This window comes from Saccopteryx leptura, chromosome 2 (genome assembly GCF_036850995.1).
Source record: "Saccopteryx leptura isolate mSacLep1 chromosome 2, mSacLep1_pri_phased_curated, whole genome shotgun sequence".
Taxonomy (NCBI): Eukaryota; Metazoa; Chordata; class Mammalia; order Chiroptera; family Emballonuridae; genus Saccopteryx; species Saccopteryx leptura.
In genome coordinates, this window is record NC_089504.1 from 160,262,124 (window position 1) to 160,277,626 (window position 15,503).

The 15,503-nt window shown below is 36.1% G+C and overlaps 1 protein-coding gene across 5 annotated transcripts in view; it reads left to right on the top strand.

Moving 5' to 3' along the window:
• NUP58 (nucleoporin 58) overlaps nucleotides 1-15,503 on the top strand; it is a 110,346-nt gene that overhangs the window by 34,166 nt on the left and 60,677 nt on the right. Inside the window, exons 13-16 of one of the 5 annotated variants that reach the window (XR_010749261.1) lie at nucleotides 1,004-1,102; nucleotides 2,665-2,760; nucleotides 3,963-6,031; nucleotides 6,192-6,285. Coding sequence is in view for 3 of the 5 variants with exons in the window: in XM_066369164.1 (XP_066225261.1) it covers nucleotides 1,004-1,051; nucleotides 2,665-2,760; nucleotides 3,963-4,132 (314 nt within the window). In the remaining 2 variants the exon portion in view is untranslated. Of the gene's footprint in view, nucleotides 1-1,003; nucleotides 1,103-2,664; nucleotides 2,761-3,962; nucleotides 6,032-6,191; nucleotides 6,286-15,503 lie in introns of those variants that run through there. The other 4 variants (XR_010749262.1, XM_066369164.1, XM_066369166.1 and 1 more) reach the window with 4 other exon arrangements.

The window sequence follows — 15,503 nt, forward strand, 5'->3', positions numbered from 1 at the left end:
TAGTTTTCATAAGTTATTTATCAAATGAGAGATTTTTAGATTTTTGCAGTCTGCTTAGTTTTAAAAAAGAATGTAGTTAAAATGAGAGGCAAGTTTGATGCTATTCTTGCCAAACAAACTCAGCCAAAATCTTTCAAATAACACCTGGAAAAAGGATGACCAAAATTGTTTTGCATCTGATTACATTTTCCAAAATGTTGGAAAGAAATTTCTGAATTGAAATCTTGAATGTATTGAATCTGTTAAGGTACACAGCGGTGCCTTTGTAAATGTTCATTATCTATCTTATTTAATCAGGTGATAAGTGGTGTAATGTAGCAGAGCTTAACATTAGAATTCAGTTACCACTTTTTGTGAACAAGTTGGAATTGTCATGTTACTGTGTAATTGATTTGCTTTAAAATGAACAATAAATTTAATAAAATAAAACATTGTCTTGTTTTTTATCTATTTATTTTATATATATCACTCATATTTCATATAAGAAATCATGCCTGGCTTTTTGGGTACTTACTCTTATGAAGTAACATGATAGTTTTGCCATGTTAGTGTCAGTCTCTTTTGATCAGTTGAGACTTGACTCTAACAGTAAGGAGCTTGTTTTAAAAAAAATAGTTAAAGTCTTTATTGATTACACCAACTAATTTTATCAAAAAACAAAAATGGGGAGATCTAAAAATGATTTTAGAAGTAAAACTAAACTATAATTTACAATACATTAAAGATTTCAAATTATTTTGCAGGTTAAACTAACATCTTTCAATGCAGTAAGCTTCTTTTACTTGTCTACTGTGAACAAATTAATTTTAAAAATTTGGGAGGTAGTTATATCAGTTGGGACAGATAAATTAGGCTGGGGAGACATCCTGAAAACTAAGTTTTAGCAAATAGAATTTGTTTAAAGTAATTACTGTTTATTTTAAAAACAATTAAACTTTAATCTTGAAAGAGTTAAGGCAAATTTGTTTTTCCCCCCCTCCCCCCCCCTTTTTTTTTATACCAGGGCCACAGCCATCTCTGGGAGTTAGTTTTGGAACGCCATTCGGCTCAGGTATTGGCACTGGCTTGCAATCAAGTGGCTTAGGTTCTTCAGCCCTTGGAGGTACACTTTAACTTTTCTAATAATTGCATTGAACTCTTATACACTTGAATTGATGCTAGCCTATAAAAAATTTCTAAAAGGATCTACTATTTTGGAAGGTAAGATTCCATCTGGCAAAACCAATTCTGCAAACATACTCAATGTTTTCTAGTATTAAATTTAGAATCTAGAAAATCATTTCATCTGTGAATAGTAAATATTAAAAAGTATTACAATTAAGTGTTAGGGATGTTCCTATACTCAAAGCAATATGCAAAAATATGAACTTGAAAATTTACTTAGTTTTAATAAATTTAACTAACTTTAAAAAAATTAGAAGTAGTAATTAACATCAGTTTGGAGTCCAAACTACTATACTTCTGGATATACATTCTCCTAATCATTATCTTCTTTTTCTGGAAATGAACACTTTAAATGGGGAAATAATTTCATAAGTTGAACAGCTTAGTTTCTGTTCATTCCTAAGTACTTTTGACATATTGGACTATATGCATGTTTGTATACATATGCAATTAAATTTACTTGAATAGTTTCATAAGTAAATTCTAATAGTGAGGTAAGTTTGGAAAACATGCTAAATAAAGATGCATTCATAATTGTCTGATATGGATGATTGAAAGTTGATTGTGTTTTATGGAGCACATTGTCATATAATGAATATGGTTCTATTATTTCCATTAAAATATATAAGAGAGTAAGCTTATAAGCTATTATGGTTACTTCATATAATAGACCCTATTAGGAATTACTAGAATTATGACAGCATAATTCTGTAATCTAATTTGCCATCATAATTCTTAGAGGCAATAAAACTCAAACTCAGTATTTTAGATAAGCTGTTGTAGTAATCTGAGAAGAATTTGAATTTTATTTTTAAGCACTTTTAGGTGTAAAGTCTTCAAGTACTTATTAAAATCTCATGAACTATATGATGAAAACAATTTTTTAGGTTAAATTTAGACTATTAAGAGAAAAAATGTTCTCCCAGTTTCTCATTGTTACATTGGCTGATGCTATGGCAACAGCATACTGTTATTGAGTAGATTAACTGTTTCATAATTATACAGTTTTTCAATGGTAAAGGTTCTTAAGTGAAAATATTTGGGTGAAAAAGCAGAGTAATATCACCTTGTAGTAACTCTCTTTACATTATTGTGCATGTTTGCTTATTGTGAATTTAGCCCCCCCCTCTTTTTTCTTTTGTAAAATGAAATATCCCAAAGTAGATAATGTTATATCTGTTTGACTAAAATCATGCTTGAATGCTCAGTAAAATTTCTAGTTCATTTGGAAGAGCAAATACTAAAATGTTCTTGTTTTTTATGGCCTTGTTATTTAAAAATCACTGATGGGTCATAAACTTAGTCTAAATACATACAAAAGTTTCATTTTAGAACTAATCTGGTTCTTCCAGAAGTCTTATGCAAAGCAGATTTCCTTCATAAGGCCATGTTTTTGAACACTGTATTATTAGACCTTTGATAATTTGGGTTTTACTGGTCAGTGTCCATTCACCTGTGTTTTACCTGCCATTGTGTATTTCTCTATTGCCCTTCCACTAGGATTTGGAGCTAGCTCTGGTTTTGGATGCAGCACCACAGGGGCCTCCACATTTGGATTTGGAACAACAAATAAACCCTCAGGAAGTCTTAGTGCAGGTTTGTGTGTTTCAGCCTGAATTTCAGACAAATTTAAAGGTGCAAAATACTCAATTTGAAAGTTCAAGTATTTCCAATATTGAAAAAAATCCTTGATTTAGTTCCTATCCTCTGGGTGAAGCATGAAAGCCTAACCATATAGCTTTATCTCTCTCGTAAGCTAAATGTCAGGTTTATAAAATATTTCTAACAAAACTCATTAGTTTGATAAAATAAATAATTATATCCTGTCTTAATTAGGTAGAAATTCCTTTGAACCCAAAGACTAACTTCATGGTTCAAAAATGTTTTTCATTATTATAAGAGTAAGTTTTAGCCAGTTTTTATCATTCATTCAGGATAATGATTTCTCTTTCAAAGAGATGATCTGTAGTTATGATGTCTCATCTTACAGTTGGGTTCTTTATTCATTCTTCAGATAGTCTCTGAGTCTTTCAGTAGAAATTTCCATGTTCCATCTACTTTTGTACTTTCTCTATATTTGTAAATTATGACTTGTTTTAATGTACAGCACTTAGGGATAAAAACTATGTCTAAAATGGTGATGTAATGCCAATTAAGCTGTATTAAAATTAAGGGAATTTGAAGGAAATTCTGTTTGATATTAAGTAATGTTTAAAATCAACAGTTCCAGCAGAATAACATATGTGGAATACAGTGGTATCAGAATTATAAATATGTTAATATTCATTAACTAGACAATGCTAGTACTTGATCTTAATTATGTAAGGGCTCTTATCAAATCAAAACAATAGGCATTACTCTTCAGTGTATTTCTTGCCTCGAAAATTGTGGGTTGTGGTTTTCTTGGAGGACTTAAAATTGCATGGATGGGTCCAAAGTTTGGGAGAGTATCTTCAACATGTTGATAAAATATTTCTGGAGGGGCAGAGGAAGAAGGCACCTTGGCCCATTCAGTTCCCAGAAAAGTGTATGGCACTTGAAGTCTTCTCTAGATTTCAGTTATTTGCACTAGGGTTTCTCTTTTGGCCTGGATGACTAAACTTCTGTCTCTCTGGTGCCAGTTGATTGCTAAGTGATTTTCCTATAAAATTGCATGTTAGAAATTTAGGGCCATAACATATTTACTGTTTTTATAGATTATATATCTTGCAGCTAGAAATTTACCTCTCATTCTCATTTTTTATATTTGTTTTTGTGACTTAACTTCTGATATGAATATTCTTTCCCCTAAACATAAGGCTTTGGCAGCTCAAGTACCTCTGGGTTTAACTTCAGCAATCCTGGCATCACGGCATCAGCTGGTTTGACATTTGGGGTGTCCAATCCTGCCTCTGCAGGCTTTGGAACAGGAGGTCAACTCCTTCAGTTGAAGAAACCTCCAGCTGGAAACAAAAGAGGAAAAAGATAAACATATGGGTTGATGTGTTGAGAGAATCCATTGCAGCATCGTTTATTCTGAGTCTATTTTTCTAAAATTGATGTAGGAATTAAATTACGTCCCAGGAGATTTCTAAAGTTTGATATTTTTCCTTACTCGGGAATTTGAACTTATTCTTATTTGCCATGCTAAATGTCTTTTTTCTTGTGAATTTGAAACCCAGTTGTATATTTTTCTTTATTTCCATTTTAAGTGTAAGAAATATTCTGATTACATTGCTGGTTGGTAAAACCTACTACTATTTACCTAGTGTTAATAGCAATGTTTTTGTTGATACAGTTTACATTATGTGAAAATATGCACATGTGTTTCTTACATAGTTGGTATGAACTCTAGGGCCTATACTAGAATCAGTTGGTTTCTTGATAAAGGTCTTTTGAACTACACTGCAGGGCATCTTGTGAATATGTATATAAATTTATACAGAATAATACACACATCTGCGTGTGCATATAAAACATATATTTACAGACCTACAACTTTTGCCTCAGACTGTTCCCCTTTTCTAAGGGTATTTCATTTTTCACCTGTGCAGCTTCAAATCTTCAGTGCTTGTAGAATGATGAGCTAGAGGTCAGGTTATTGCAGTTACGTATTTGCTTAAAGACTTAGTGAAATGGTTACTGTTATAAATATTTGACCGACTCAACTTTATTGCCCCTAGTCTTTTCTATTTTTGTTTTCCATCTTAACTGTCAACAGCTACTCTAAATGAGTAAATGAATGCTGGTAAAATTTGTTGAACATTTTAACAAATTTATTATCCTATATGTCCTCAAATTGCCTGTATGAGATGATTTTTCATATCTGAAATGAACCTTCAAAAGCATATTGGAACTCCAGACTGGTGTTCTGGGAGCAAAGAGCTATTAAGCCAAATTAGTTCTATGCAGATGAAGGATGCACTATGACTTTAGTGGAAACTTTTCTAGCTATTCCAATACTACAGAGTTCTTACAGGGCTATTGACATTGACACCAAATGGAGTGGCTCATCAGCCTCTTAATGTCTTAAGTAAGTGCTTAATTTGGAACAGAGAAACAATATATTTTAAGAAAAAAAGTATTCTTTTTATTAACTATAAACTGCCCCCTATTTTAACAGAGCTCCAGGTAATAACACATAGGCATGTCAGGATGCATCTGTGTCATATTTGCTTATCTTAGTACTAGTGACATAAGAGTGGGTGAAAAAGAGAGTCCTTGGAAAGAAAACTGCCTTAGCCATGATTTCAGACAGAAACCATTAGGTAGACCCTATGTACCTTTCAATTACAGTTTTCAGATGGGATGTGAACATGGAATTTATTGAAAATATTTTAATTTTTTATATAGAAGGTTTTGTACATAATGTGCATCAAGTGAATATTTTCAGAAGCATTTCACCGAGATAGCTTTTTTCTAAAATAAGTATTACATAAATATGTGTATGTGTATATACACACATGCAGATGTGCACACACACTTTTAGTATGTTAGTTCGGTTTGATTATAAAAGTGTTGTCAAATCTTTTATTTATACGCATATAACAATGATTGGCTTTTTGGAATTAATATATTTGCACCTTGATGCATTAAAATAAGGAAAATGCTTTGTTTCTGAGCTCTGAAGCTGTTTTTAATTTTGTACACTTCTTATACTGCAATCCCCAAAACCAGATTTTGGGTCAGGGTAGATAAACATGTGATTTTGTGTTTTGAATTACAGTTAAAATGAAATATACAATTAAAGCAAACTTTTTTTTTAAGAACATCACATTATACTGCAAAAATCTGAATATTTATATTTCTTGGTTTTTTTCTTTATATATTTTACATTTAAATATGTTGAACCACTGGAAATTTGTAACAGATCAGTTTTGTGATAGAAGTTAAACATGGCTGCAGTGCTCCAGTCTCTTCGGAGGCATGGGTTGCCTGCAGTCCCTGTGCAGGTTTGGGGGGCTGCAGTGCTCCCTTGCATGGGTTGCCTGCAGTCCCTGTGCAGGTCTGCAATAAAACTTATAAAATTTAAAAAAAAAAAAAAGAAGTTAAACATGTCATTGTCTCCATTGTCTTCACTTTGTCCAGAGCCTGTCATTAAGTAAACAATAAAATTTATTGCGTCAGTTGCTTTGAATCTTTATAGGTGTTAGTAGTTCTTAATATGTAATTTCTAATTATTGCTCTTTTATTCTCTTGGGTCAGTTTTTAGTGTTTTCAATGATTTACACATTTTTGGTTTAAAAAAAAAAAAACGAAGCCTGACCACAAGAAAGAAAGTTTGAGTAAAAAATAAAATTCGCCTTTAATTCCGAAGTCCTAATCCCACTTTCTTTCCCAGAATATTCACTGTAAATGGTTTGGTGTATATCCTTTTAGACTTTTTTTTTTAATACATTTTGAACATATGTGTACAGATATTTATTCCTGCTTTTTTCTTCTCATTTTCTCAAATTTATCATTCCCTCTTAGATCCTTTTTCTGTTTTGTAACAAATGGATTGAAAGTCAATATATTCTGTGATTTGCTTTTCTCCCCTTTAATACTGTATCATCGACATCTTTTCATGTCAATCCATGCACATTTCCTTTTTACGTACTATTCTGTAGCATGAATGGATGATGATTAGTTCCAACTAATACCTGTTGGTGGGCAGTTAGGTTCTTTCCATTATTTCAATGTTATAGAAAAATCTACAGTGAGTATCCTTGTAAATGGTTCTTTGTGCTTATGTTAATGTTTCTTTGGATGGATTCTAGAAGAGGAATTGCTAAAGATTAGCATACAAAATTGTATGTTTTAATGTCAGACTGCCTTCAAAAAATGCTATATATAATAAATACATACTTCTATAGTTTGTATGAGTATCCGTTTCCCAGCAATCTCTAAACATAGGTATTATCAATTTTAATAAGTACTTGTGAGGTTGAACTTTTTAATATATAAATTTCTCCACTTGCATGTTAGTATCCTTTTCCATTTTTATAATCAGGTTATTTAGGAGTTTTTAAATTTTTTAAAATCGTTTGTAAGGTTTCTGTACATAATGGTCATTAATATCTTTCTTTGAGATAATTTGGAGTCCTGTAATCATCAGTTCAAACTCCTGCCTTGACCCTGTATAATCTTGGGCAAGTTACCTAACTTTTCTAGCCCTCAGCTTCATCATCTGGAAACGGGACAATCAAGATGAGTGGTTGTATTAATAACATACTCGACTCGAAAGCATTTGGGTAGCATGAGCCCTGACTCGGAAAGCAGTTACTGTTCCTGCACCAATACCCCCACTGCTTTCATTATTGAGGCTGGAGGCTTGATTTTGGCCTGATAGGGAAAGCCAACCTATCTTACTATTCTGTTTGGTGTGTATGTGTGTCTTTTGGGGGAGGGATGTCTATTTTAGGGCACTTACTCTTTAAGGTGAAGTTTAATACTTATTTTGTCAAGTTTCTTTTTTCTTAAAGTCCTACTGGGATTTTGATTGGGTTAATACAAATATGGTATCATCCAGGGAGGATTGACATCTTAATACATAGAGCATGGTATATGCATTTATTGGGTTTTTATTTTTCAGCAAGGTGTTTCAGTGTTTTTATTAGATTCTTGGTTAATTGTTCCTCAACAGCATCTTGTTCTGTTTCTGAGTGTAGTTGGTACAAGGTTATTTACATTATTACAAATGCAGATTAATGGTTCTTTTGTGATAATAGAGTAAATCCAAGTTAATGTCCTACTAATTTCAAATAGTATCTTCTGTAACAAGGGAATTAGAGTATGCCTCTGGAAGTACTGTTGTGGGACTTTCTTTTGCATGTGAAATACTTGGATCTCTCCCACCTGTTTCCTAGGTACCCCCTTCCCCAGGCCTTGTTCAGTCTCTGTGTGAGTAACCTGAGTGCCCTGTATTTTCTGGAGCACACATCCATGGTTATTACTAAGGGGACACCACCCTGGGCTCATTAACATGGGCCAGGGTCCTGGAAAATCTGTGCTGGTGGGCCTATTTTAAGTCTTATTCACAAACTCATCTTTGCCTATCAATGTCTCTCCCATTTATTGAGTGTGTAGTCTGTTCTGGGCACCACCCTCAGAACTTTATTAACTTGACTTGTTTAATCTCCATATTACCCTATAAAGCAGAGAGCAATTTATTTATGGTCCCATGGCTGATAAGTCATGGAGCTGAGGGTTTTTTTGTGACAGAATAGCACACTGACTTTCCTGTCCCGCCTCTTAAAGGCACTGAAGATAATGCGATTGCATTATTTATATGGGGGAAATTACAAGTATATAATAGACTATAGATGAAGGCAAGGTAAGGTAAGTATGAAGGGCCATGGGACTTGAGGGAGAATAATCATATCCAGGCCTGACCTGTTTTGACACGGTGAATAAAGTGTCGACCTCAAACGCTGAGGTTGCTGGTTCGAACCCCAGGCTTGCCCAGTCAAGGCACATACAAAAAGCAACTACTACAAGTTGATGCTTTCTGCTCCTCCTCATTCCTTTCTATATATCCTCTTTGTAAAATCAATAAATAAAATCTTTGAAAAGAAATAATCACAATATTTTGGATGTAAAGAGTGAAGAAGCAAGCCTTACCTGCGGTGGCACAGTGGATAAAGCAACAACCTGGAACACTGAGGTCACTAGTTTTGAAACCCCAGGCTAGTGCCCGGTCAAAGCACATACAAAAAACAACTACTAAGAGTTGATGCTTCCTGCTCTGTCCCCCCTTTTTGTCCTCTAAAATTAATAAAATCTTATAAAAAATAAAAGTAAAATGATTTTACCAAATCCCTTTGGTAACTAGGAACTTTAAAGGTTTGTTACAAAATTAATGATAAATATTCTTTAGTACCTAAGTCATTACCAAATAAGAATCTTAAGAAAGGAAGTTTTATGTATGTAGTCAAGGTTAAGATTAAGATAAATTTATTTTAGTGAGTGAATTTAAAATCAAAAGTAAGCTGATGCAGAATTAGAATTAGATTTTTCTCTCTCTGCTAAAAAGGATAGTTTCTTGGGCTATTGATTTTCCACTATTACTGTGAAATTTTTTCTTCCTAGAGAGCAAAAATAAAACATAATTTTCTGTTTTGTGTTGCCTTAACCATGTTCATGATTACTTAAGAAAACAATCTCCTTCATAGTAAGAACTAAGTTTTGCTAACAATATGTAAACTTCTGGTATTTGTGTTTGAAATTTTTATTGCCACTTAGACTGAATGGGTAAGTAAGTATTGCTTCATAATGACTTATGATCCTAGTTAAATGTCTAAACCTCTTGATATTTTCACAAACTTCTCCAAATTTAAATTATAAATGCAATTTTGACCTGGGAATAACTGAAGTGTTTAGAAGGACTCCCAGGACACCACAAAAGATTTATTTTCTCTCCTTACAAAAGAGAAATATTAAACTAATTAGGTTTATTTTGATGTGTTGAAATTACATGGTAAGCTCTGTCAAATAATTATCTTGTATTTATATGCCTATAATTCTTAGTATTTAATGAATGTCCTAGAGATGACAATCTAATAGTTTACAATGTCCTGAAATAATACAGTGATGCCTTGAGATACGAACAGACCAACATACGAATTTTTTTAAGATACAAGCTGCGACTCGGTTCGTATTTTTATTTGAGATCCAAGCGAAATTCCGAGATACGAGTAGTGATTCGGGAAGCTGCCGCTAGTTGGCACGTTGGCTCACCGTTACGGTATCAGCAGTTTGATACAGTACGAGTTGACTTACGAGCTCGGTTATAGAACGAATTAAATTTGTATCTCAAGGTACCACTGTATTTTAATTTGGTAACTTAAAGTGGTATGTTATAGAGAAAAGCATATTTCTTTATATTTCTTTGTCAATTGTTTTATAACCATGTCATCTTAACCTGGGGTTTCAAAACCAGTCTTTTTGTTTTAAGTGAGAGGAGGGGAGATAGACAGACTTTCGCATGTTCCCTGACCAGAATCCATCTGGCAACCCCATCTGGGGCCGATACTCGAATCAACTGAGCTATCCTCAGTGGCTGGGGCCAACGCTCTGACTAACCGAACCACTGGCTGTGAGAAGGAAAGAGTGAGAGAAGGGGGTGTGGGAAGGGAACAGAAGCAGATGGTCACTTCTCCTGTGTGCTCTGACCTGGGATTAAGCCCGGGATCAAACCTGGGACCAAACCCAAGATATCCGCAAGCCAGACCGATGGTCTATCCACTGAGCCAGCCCCGGCCAGGGCCCCATCTTAAGTTTTTTGTTACTTACAGGCACTCCTTTGGTCTAACTTTAATAGCTATGTAGAAGTTTGCTTCTAGCAAGGTGATGTACCTGACTAATGTCCCTCCCCGTCGCATCAGTCCCAGAGATTCTATTGAAGTCATGGAAGAACAAATATCCTGATGATCATCTTGAACCCAGGTTGGTGGGGCTTTACCAGGTTCTCTTAATAACCCATTCCTCTGTTAAATTGATCCAGCTCCTCTTAAGAACACCCAGGATGGCCCCACTGCTGATGAAAATTCAGTCAGAAGGCCTTCAAAAATCAAAAGGAGATGTGCTCCTGTTCTGGCCAAAGATATACTCCAAAAGTCAGAATACACACTCAAACTCCAAACAGATCTCAAGTTGCTGATTAGAAGACAGCTAGCAAAAGATAAATAATGCACAACTTACTGCTGTGCATATCTGTCTTCATTTTACATCTCCTTTGTACATATAAAATTTAATTAGCTTCCTTTATTTATTCAACCAACTCAAAAGGGAAGTTCTCCAATGTTCTATGTACTTGGCTACCAGGGAGATGGTTTTGGCCAATATTTGGCAAAACCTTATCTCCCTAGCGGGGAGTCCAAGCCCACCAACACATGATTAGTAATCTTTCAATAACTTTAAGAATGATAGCCAATGAAACTATTCAAGCCATAAAGCCTCAAAAGAAGGCTTTAGACTGGCTAAAGTTGTGTTCGATAATTGAATTGCTTTGGATTTTATTCTAGCTGAATAGGTGGTTTCTGCTCACCGGTCAATTGTTGCTCAGGAGCTGTAAACCAGGACATTAAAATAGTAAGGTAGGACAACAGTACCCAACCACGCACTTGTAAATATTTGCAACTAGGTACAAATCAGATCCATTCCTTAAGCCCCTAGGTTTACGACCCTAATCAACAGCTGTGGAGTCTACCTTGCCTGGGTGGATGAAGGTCATTGCCAAGGCATTAAGAAAAGTGAAAACAGTAGAAGGCTTTTTCCTGAGGCTTAGGAACTGCTGCAAGTGAAGTGCTTTTCAGTTCTGTTAAGGCTATGGCTTGATGCCTTAGCATCATAAGTGCTGATAAAGGACCAATGTCATCTCTGTTCTGGGCTCCTCAAGAAACTGAACCAGGGGAGGGTACACTTGAATGGCGATTGGACTGACAACTTCTCTCAAGTTGTATACTATACAATGTATAGGATGTGTCTTGCCAGAGAGTGAGGTGTGTCCCAGCCAGCTAAAGTGTATTGATCCTGTTGAAGTCCCGACTCACATGCTCTGTGGACGGGAACTGACCCCAAGAGCACTGATAAGCTTCCTTTTTGTTTGGGTTCTTTTTGTTTGTTTTTACATAAGAGGAGGAGAGATAGTGAGGTAAACTCCCACATGCACCCTGACCCGGATCCATCTGGTAACCCCATCTGGGGACAATGCTTGAGTACCGAGGTATTTTTAGTGCCTGAAGCTGATGCTCTCCAATGAAGCTATCCTCTGCCTGGGGCCACACTTGAACTAATTGAGCCACTGGCTGTGGGAGGGGGGGAGGGAGAGAAAAGCAGATGGCTACTTCTATGTAACCTGACCAGGAATTGAACCCGGAACATCCATACATCAGGCTGACTCAGGCCACTGTGCCACTGGCCAGGGGCTGATAGGCTTTTTAACATGGTCTTTTGCCACCTCACATTGCAGATCATCTGGCACCTGGTGCCTTCATCCCTTGAACACTATGACTGATGTTCACCATATGCATAGAATATGCAAACTGTATCCATGTTAACGATAGAAATAATGCCACTGCATTTGTTATAATTGGAGGAAAGAACCTCAGGATGCATTTGGACCCTGAGAAGAGAAACTCACCCAAATATATATAGATAGGTATTGCAGGCAAAGTCTGATGGCAAGTCCCTGCCTTGGCTTTTCTGGCCTGGAGAAGCCTTTTATTTATTATTATTATTATTAATATTAATATTGGAGAGGCAGGGAAGCAGAGAAGACTCCCACATGTGCTCCAACTGGGATCCACAAAGCAAGCCCCTACCAAATTATGCTCTGCCCAGCAGGGTGCAGCTCCATTGCTTGGCAACCAAGCTATTTTAGTACCTGAGGTTTAGGCCTTGGAGCCATTCTCAGTGCTTAGGGCCAACTTTGCTCTAACCATTTGAGCCATGGCTGCAGAAGAGAAGAGAGCGAGAGATGGGGGTGGAGGGGGGAGAAGCACATGGTCATGAGAAGCCTTTTAAAGTTCAATCTGAAGATTCCTTAGGGAAATTACAGCAAAGCAGATTTAAAGGTGCCAGTATGGGTAATTACTATTCTTGCTGGACTTACACAGATAATCAGGCCAAGTTTATTGAAACTATACCTATTTTTCAGATAAGTTCAGTATAATTTGGCTATCTTTGGTAAAAATGGGGTTGATTTTAGAAAATTGTTTCATTAGGAACTACACTGCTCACAAATATTAGGGGATATTTTATAGCTTCATATTCATTTGAAATATCCGCTAATTTTTGTGAGCCTTTGTGGATATTAGATTCTAGTGATATCCATTCTCTTGAGTTTTGTTTTCTACTTGTAAACTGGACTGGATCCTGATTCTTGTAGTGATGTGGAATCATTGAGAACTAAAACTGTCCTTTCTTTGAACCTCACAAATTGCAGCTGGACAACATGATATAAACTTCAGAGATTGCCATAACAGCTCATACTTAACCTCAGAGACTGATGCTGTGTAAGTCACACAGAAAGTTTATCTGGGCACCTGATGACATTAAAGACATTTCCAATTATAAAAGGTCGTTTCTAATCTACAAACCCAGAAACTGGTTTACAATTTTCTCTGATCATTAACCTTTGTTTTCTTGTTCCCATAAATCTTATCAAATACTGATTTTATAGAATTTAACCCATATGGTCAGCCGTTTAGCCCATTTGACTGTCCAAACTCTAAGGCTCCAACAGAGTCCTTGGCATGTGGATCCTTAAACAATAGGATTGCTTTAGATTACTTGTTAGCTGAACAAGGACGTGTTTATATACCGGCCAACTGTTTGGTTCCTGGGGAACATAATAACAAAAGTTGCTCTTTATTCTTTGTCTCCTCTTGGGGTACAGATATCCTAGCCTGCTGCTACTTCTCCCACTGCTGTCATCCATGCTTACAAATTGAACACCCAGAGTACCCCCTTTAAGGCTCAGGAAATATCACATAAGATGTGGACATGTGAGATTATAATGTGTGATTATGTGGACATACGAGAGCCGGCTAAGAGGGGCACAGTGGACAGACAAATCTGACTTCATCTTAAAAGTTAATCCTCCCTCTTAACCGAATGAACAACAAAAAGGGGAAATTGTAACAGTAAACTGCTCGGCTTCTCTTTGACTCCATCTTTCTAAAGCCTGATTTGTTCCCTCTGGCCTTTTCTTTTTTAGAAGTTCTAATTGGTCCTTTAAAAATTATGCCTGGTCACTTTTGGATATTCTCTTATTTCTTATATTTATCTTCTTTAAGCGTTATTTAACATATATTTGTCATTGATAAATCTAACATCTAAAGTAAATAGGTCTGATTTTTTTCTTTTTTTGAGAGAGACAGGAAAGGAGATGAGAAGCATCAACTTATAGTTGCATCGCTTTAGTTGTTCACTAATTACTTCTCATATGTGCCTTGACCAGGTTGTGGGGGGCGTGGTGCTCAAGTTGAGCCAGTGATCTCTTGTTCAAGCCAGCAACCTTGGGCTTCAAGCAACCTTTGAGCTCAATCCAGTGCCCTTGGGTCATGTTGATAATTCTGCACTCAAGCAGGCAACCCCATGCTAAAGCTGGTGAGCCTGCAATCAAGCCAGCGACCTTGGGGATTTGAACCTGAGACCTCAGCATCCTGGGTCGGTGCGCTATCCACTGTACCACCACAAGTCAGGCAACAGGTCTGATTTTGTTACTTGATTTTTCTGTTGACTTTTGCTCAATGCAGGTTATTTTTTTTCCTTGTGTGTTTTGTGATGTTTATTTGTGAGTTCATCTTGGATAGGAATTTATCTTTAGGAATTCTTTGTAGCTGAAGATGTGCTCCTCCAGAGAGGATTTACATTTGCTTCTTCCGTCAGGCACCTGAAAGCTCTACCAACCCAAGTCCACTTTAAGGTAACACTGCACTCTTGAGGAATTTGTAGTGTGAGTTGAAACCATAGTCCCTTCTGAAAGTCAGCTCTAAATAATGATTCTCAGAGCAGAATTTTCTTTTACTTCAGAGAGTCAAGGCTACAATGGGCAAGTTTCTGTCACAAAGTTTTCTTTCTTTCCTTCCCTCCTTCCTTCTTTTTTTCTTCCATCCTCCCTCCCTCCCTTTCTTTGTTTTTTCCCCCCTTCCTTCCTTTTGTTGTCAAGGGATTGGCAAACTATGGCCAGCTGGCCAGATCCAGCTTACTTCCTGTTTTTGCAAATAAAGTTTTATTGGAACACAGCTGCTATACCCATTGTTTTACTTAGTGTCTGTGTCTACTTCTGCTCTACAGTGAGACTTAAGTAGTTGGGACAGAGACTATATGGCCCGTGAAGCCTAAAATAATCACTATCTTATGGCCATTAGAGAAAAAGTTTGCTGAATCCTAGGGTAGACCTTTGGTATCCCTGGTCTCGGGGGGGGGGGGGGGATTCTGTGACCTTACCTTACATGACTTATATTGCCTAAGATACAGAGAAAAGCTGCTCTTTTATTAAAAGACCTCAAAATACAGTGGTTTAAACAAGATCGCTTATTTTTCTTTCACATGATGGTCCAAGCAGTTCAGTGGGCTCAGAGGCCCAGACTTCTAACAGTGTTCTGCCATTCTAACAGTAATGGCCTTGTTTACATGATGGAATATATAGGGTAGGACAAAAATAAGTTTACAGTTATGAGTATGTGAATCACAGTTCATTCTTATATTATTATTTATTATTTATTGTACTAGTTTTCATATGAACAACTATAAACCTACTTCTGTCCCACCTTGTACTTGCATTCGAACTCATAGGATAAAGGAGAGTGATGAGAAAAATAGCTCTTTTTCTAGTGAGTTACATATGTTACTTCTGCTCCATCACATTGGCC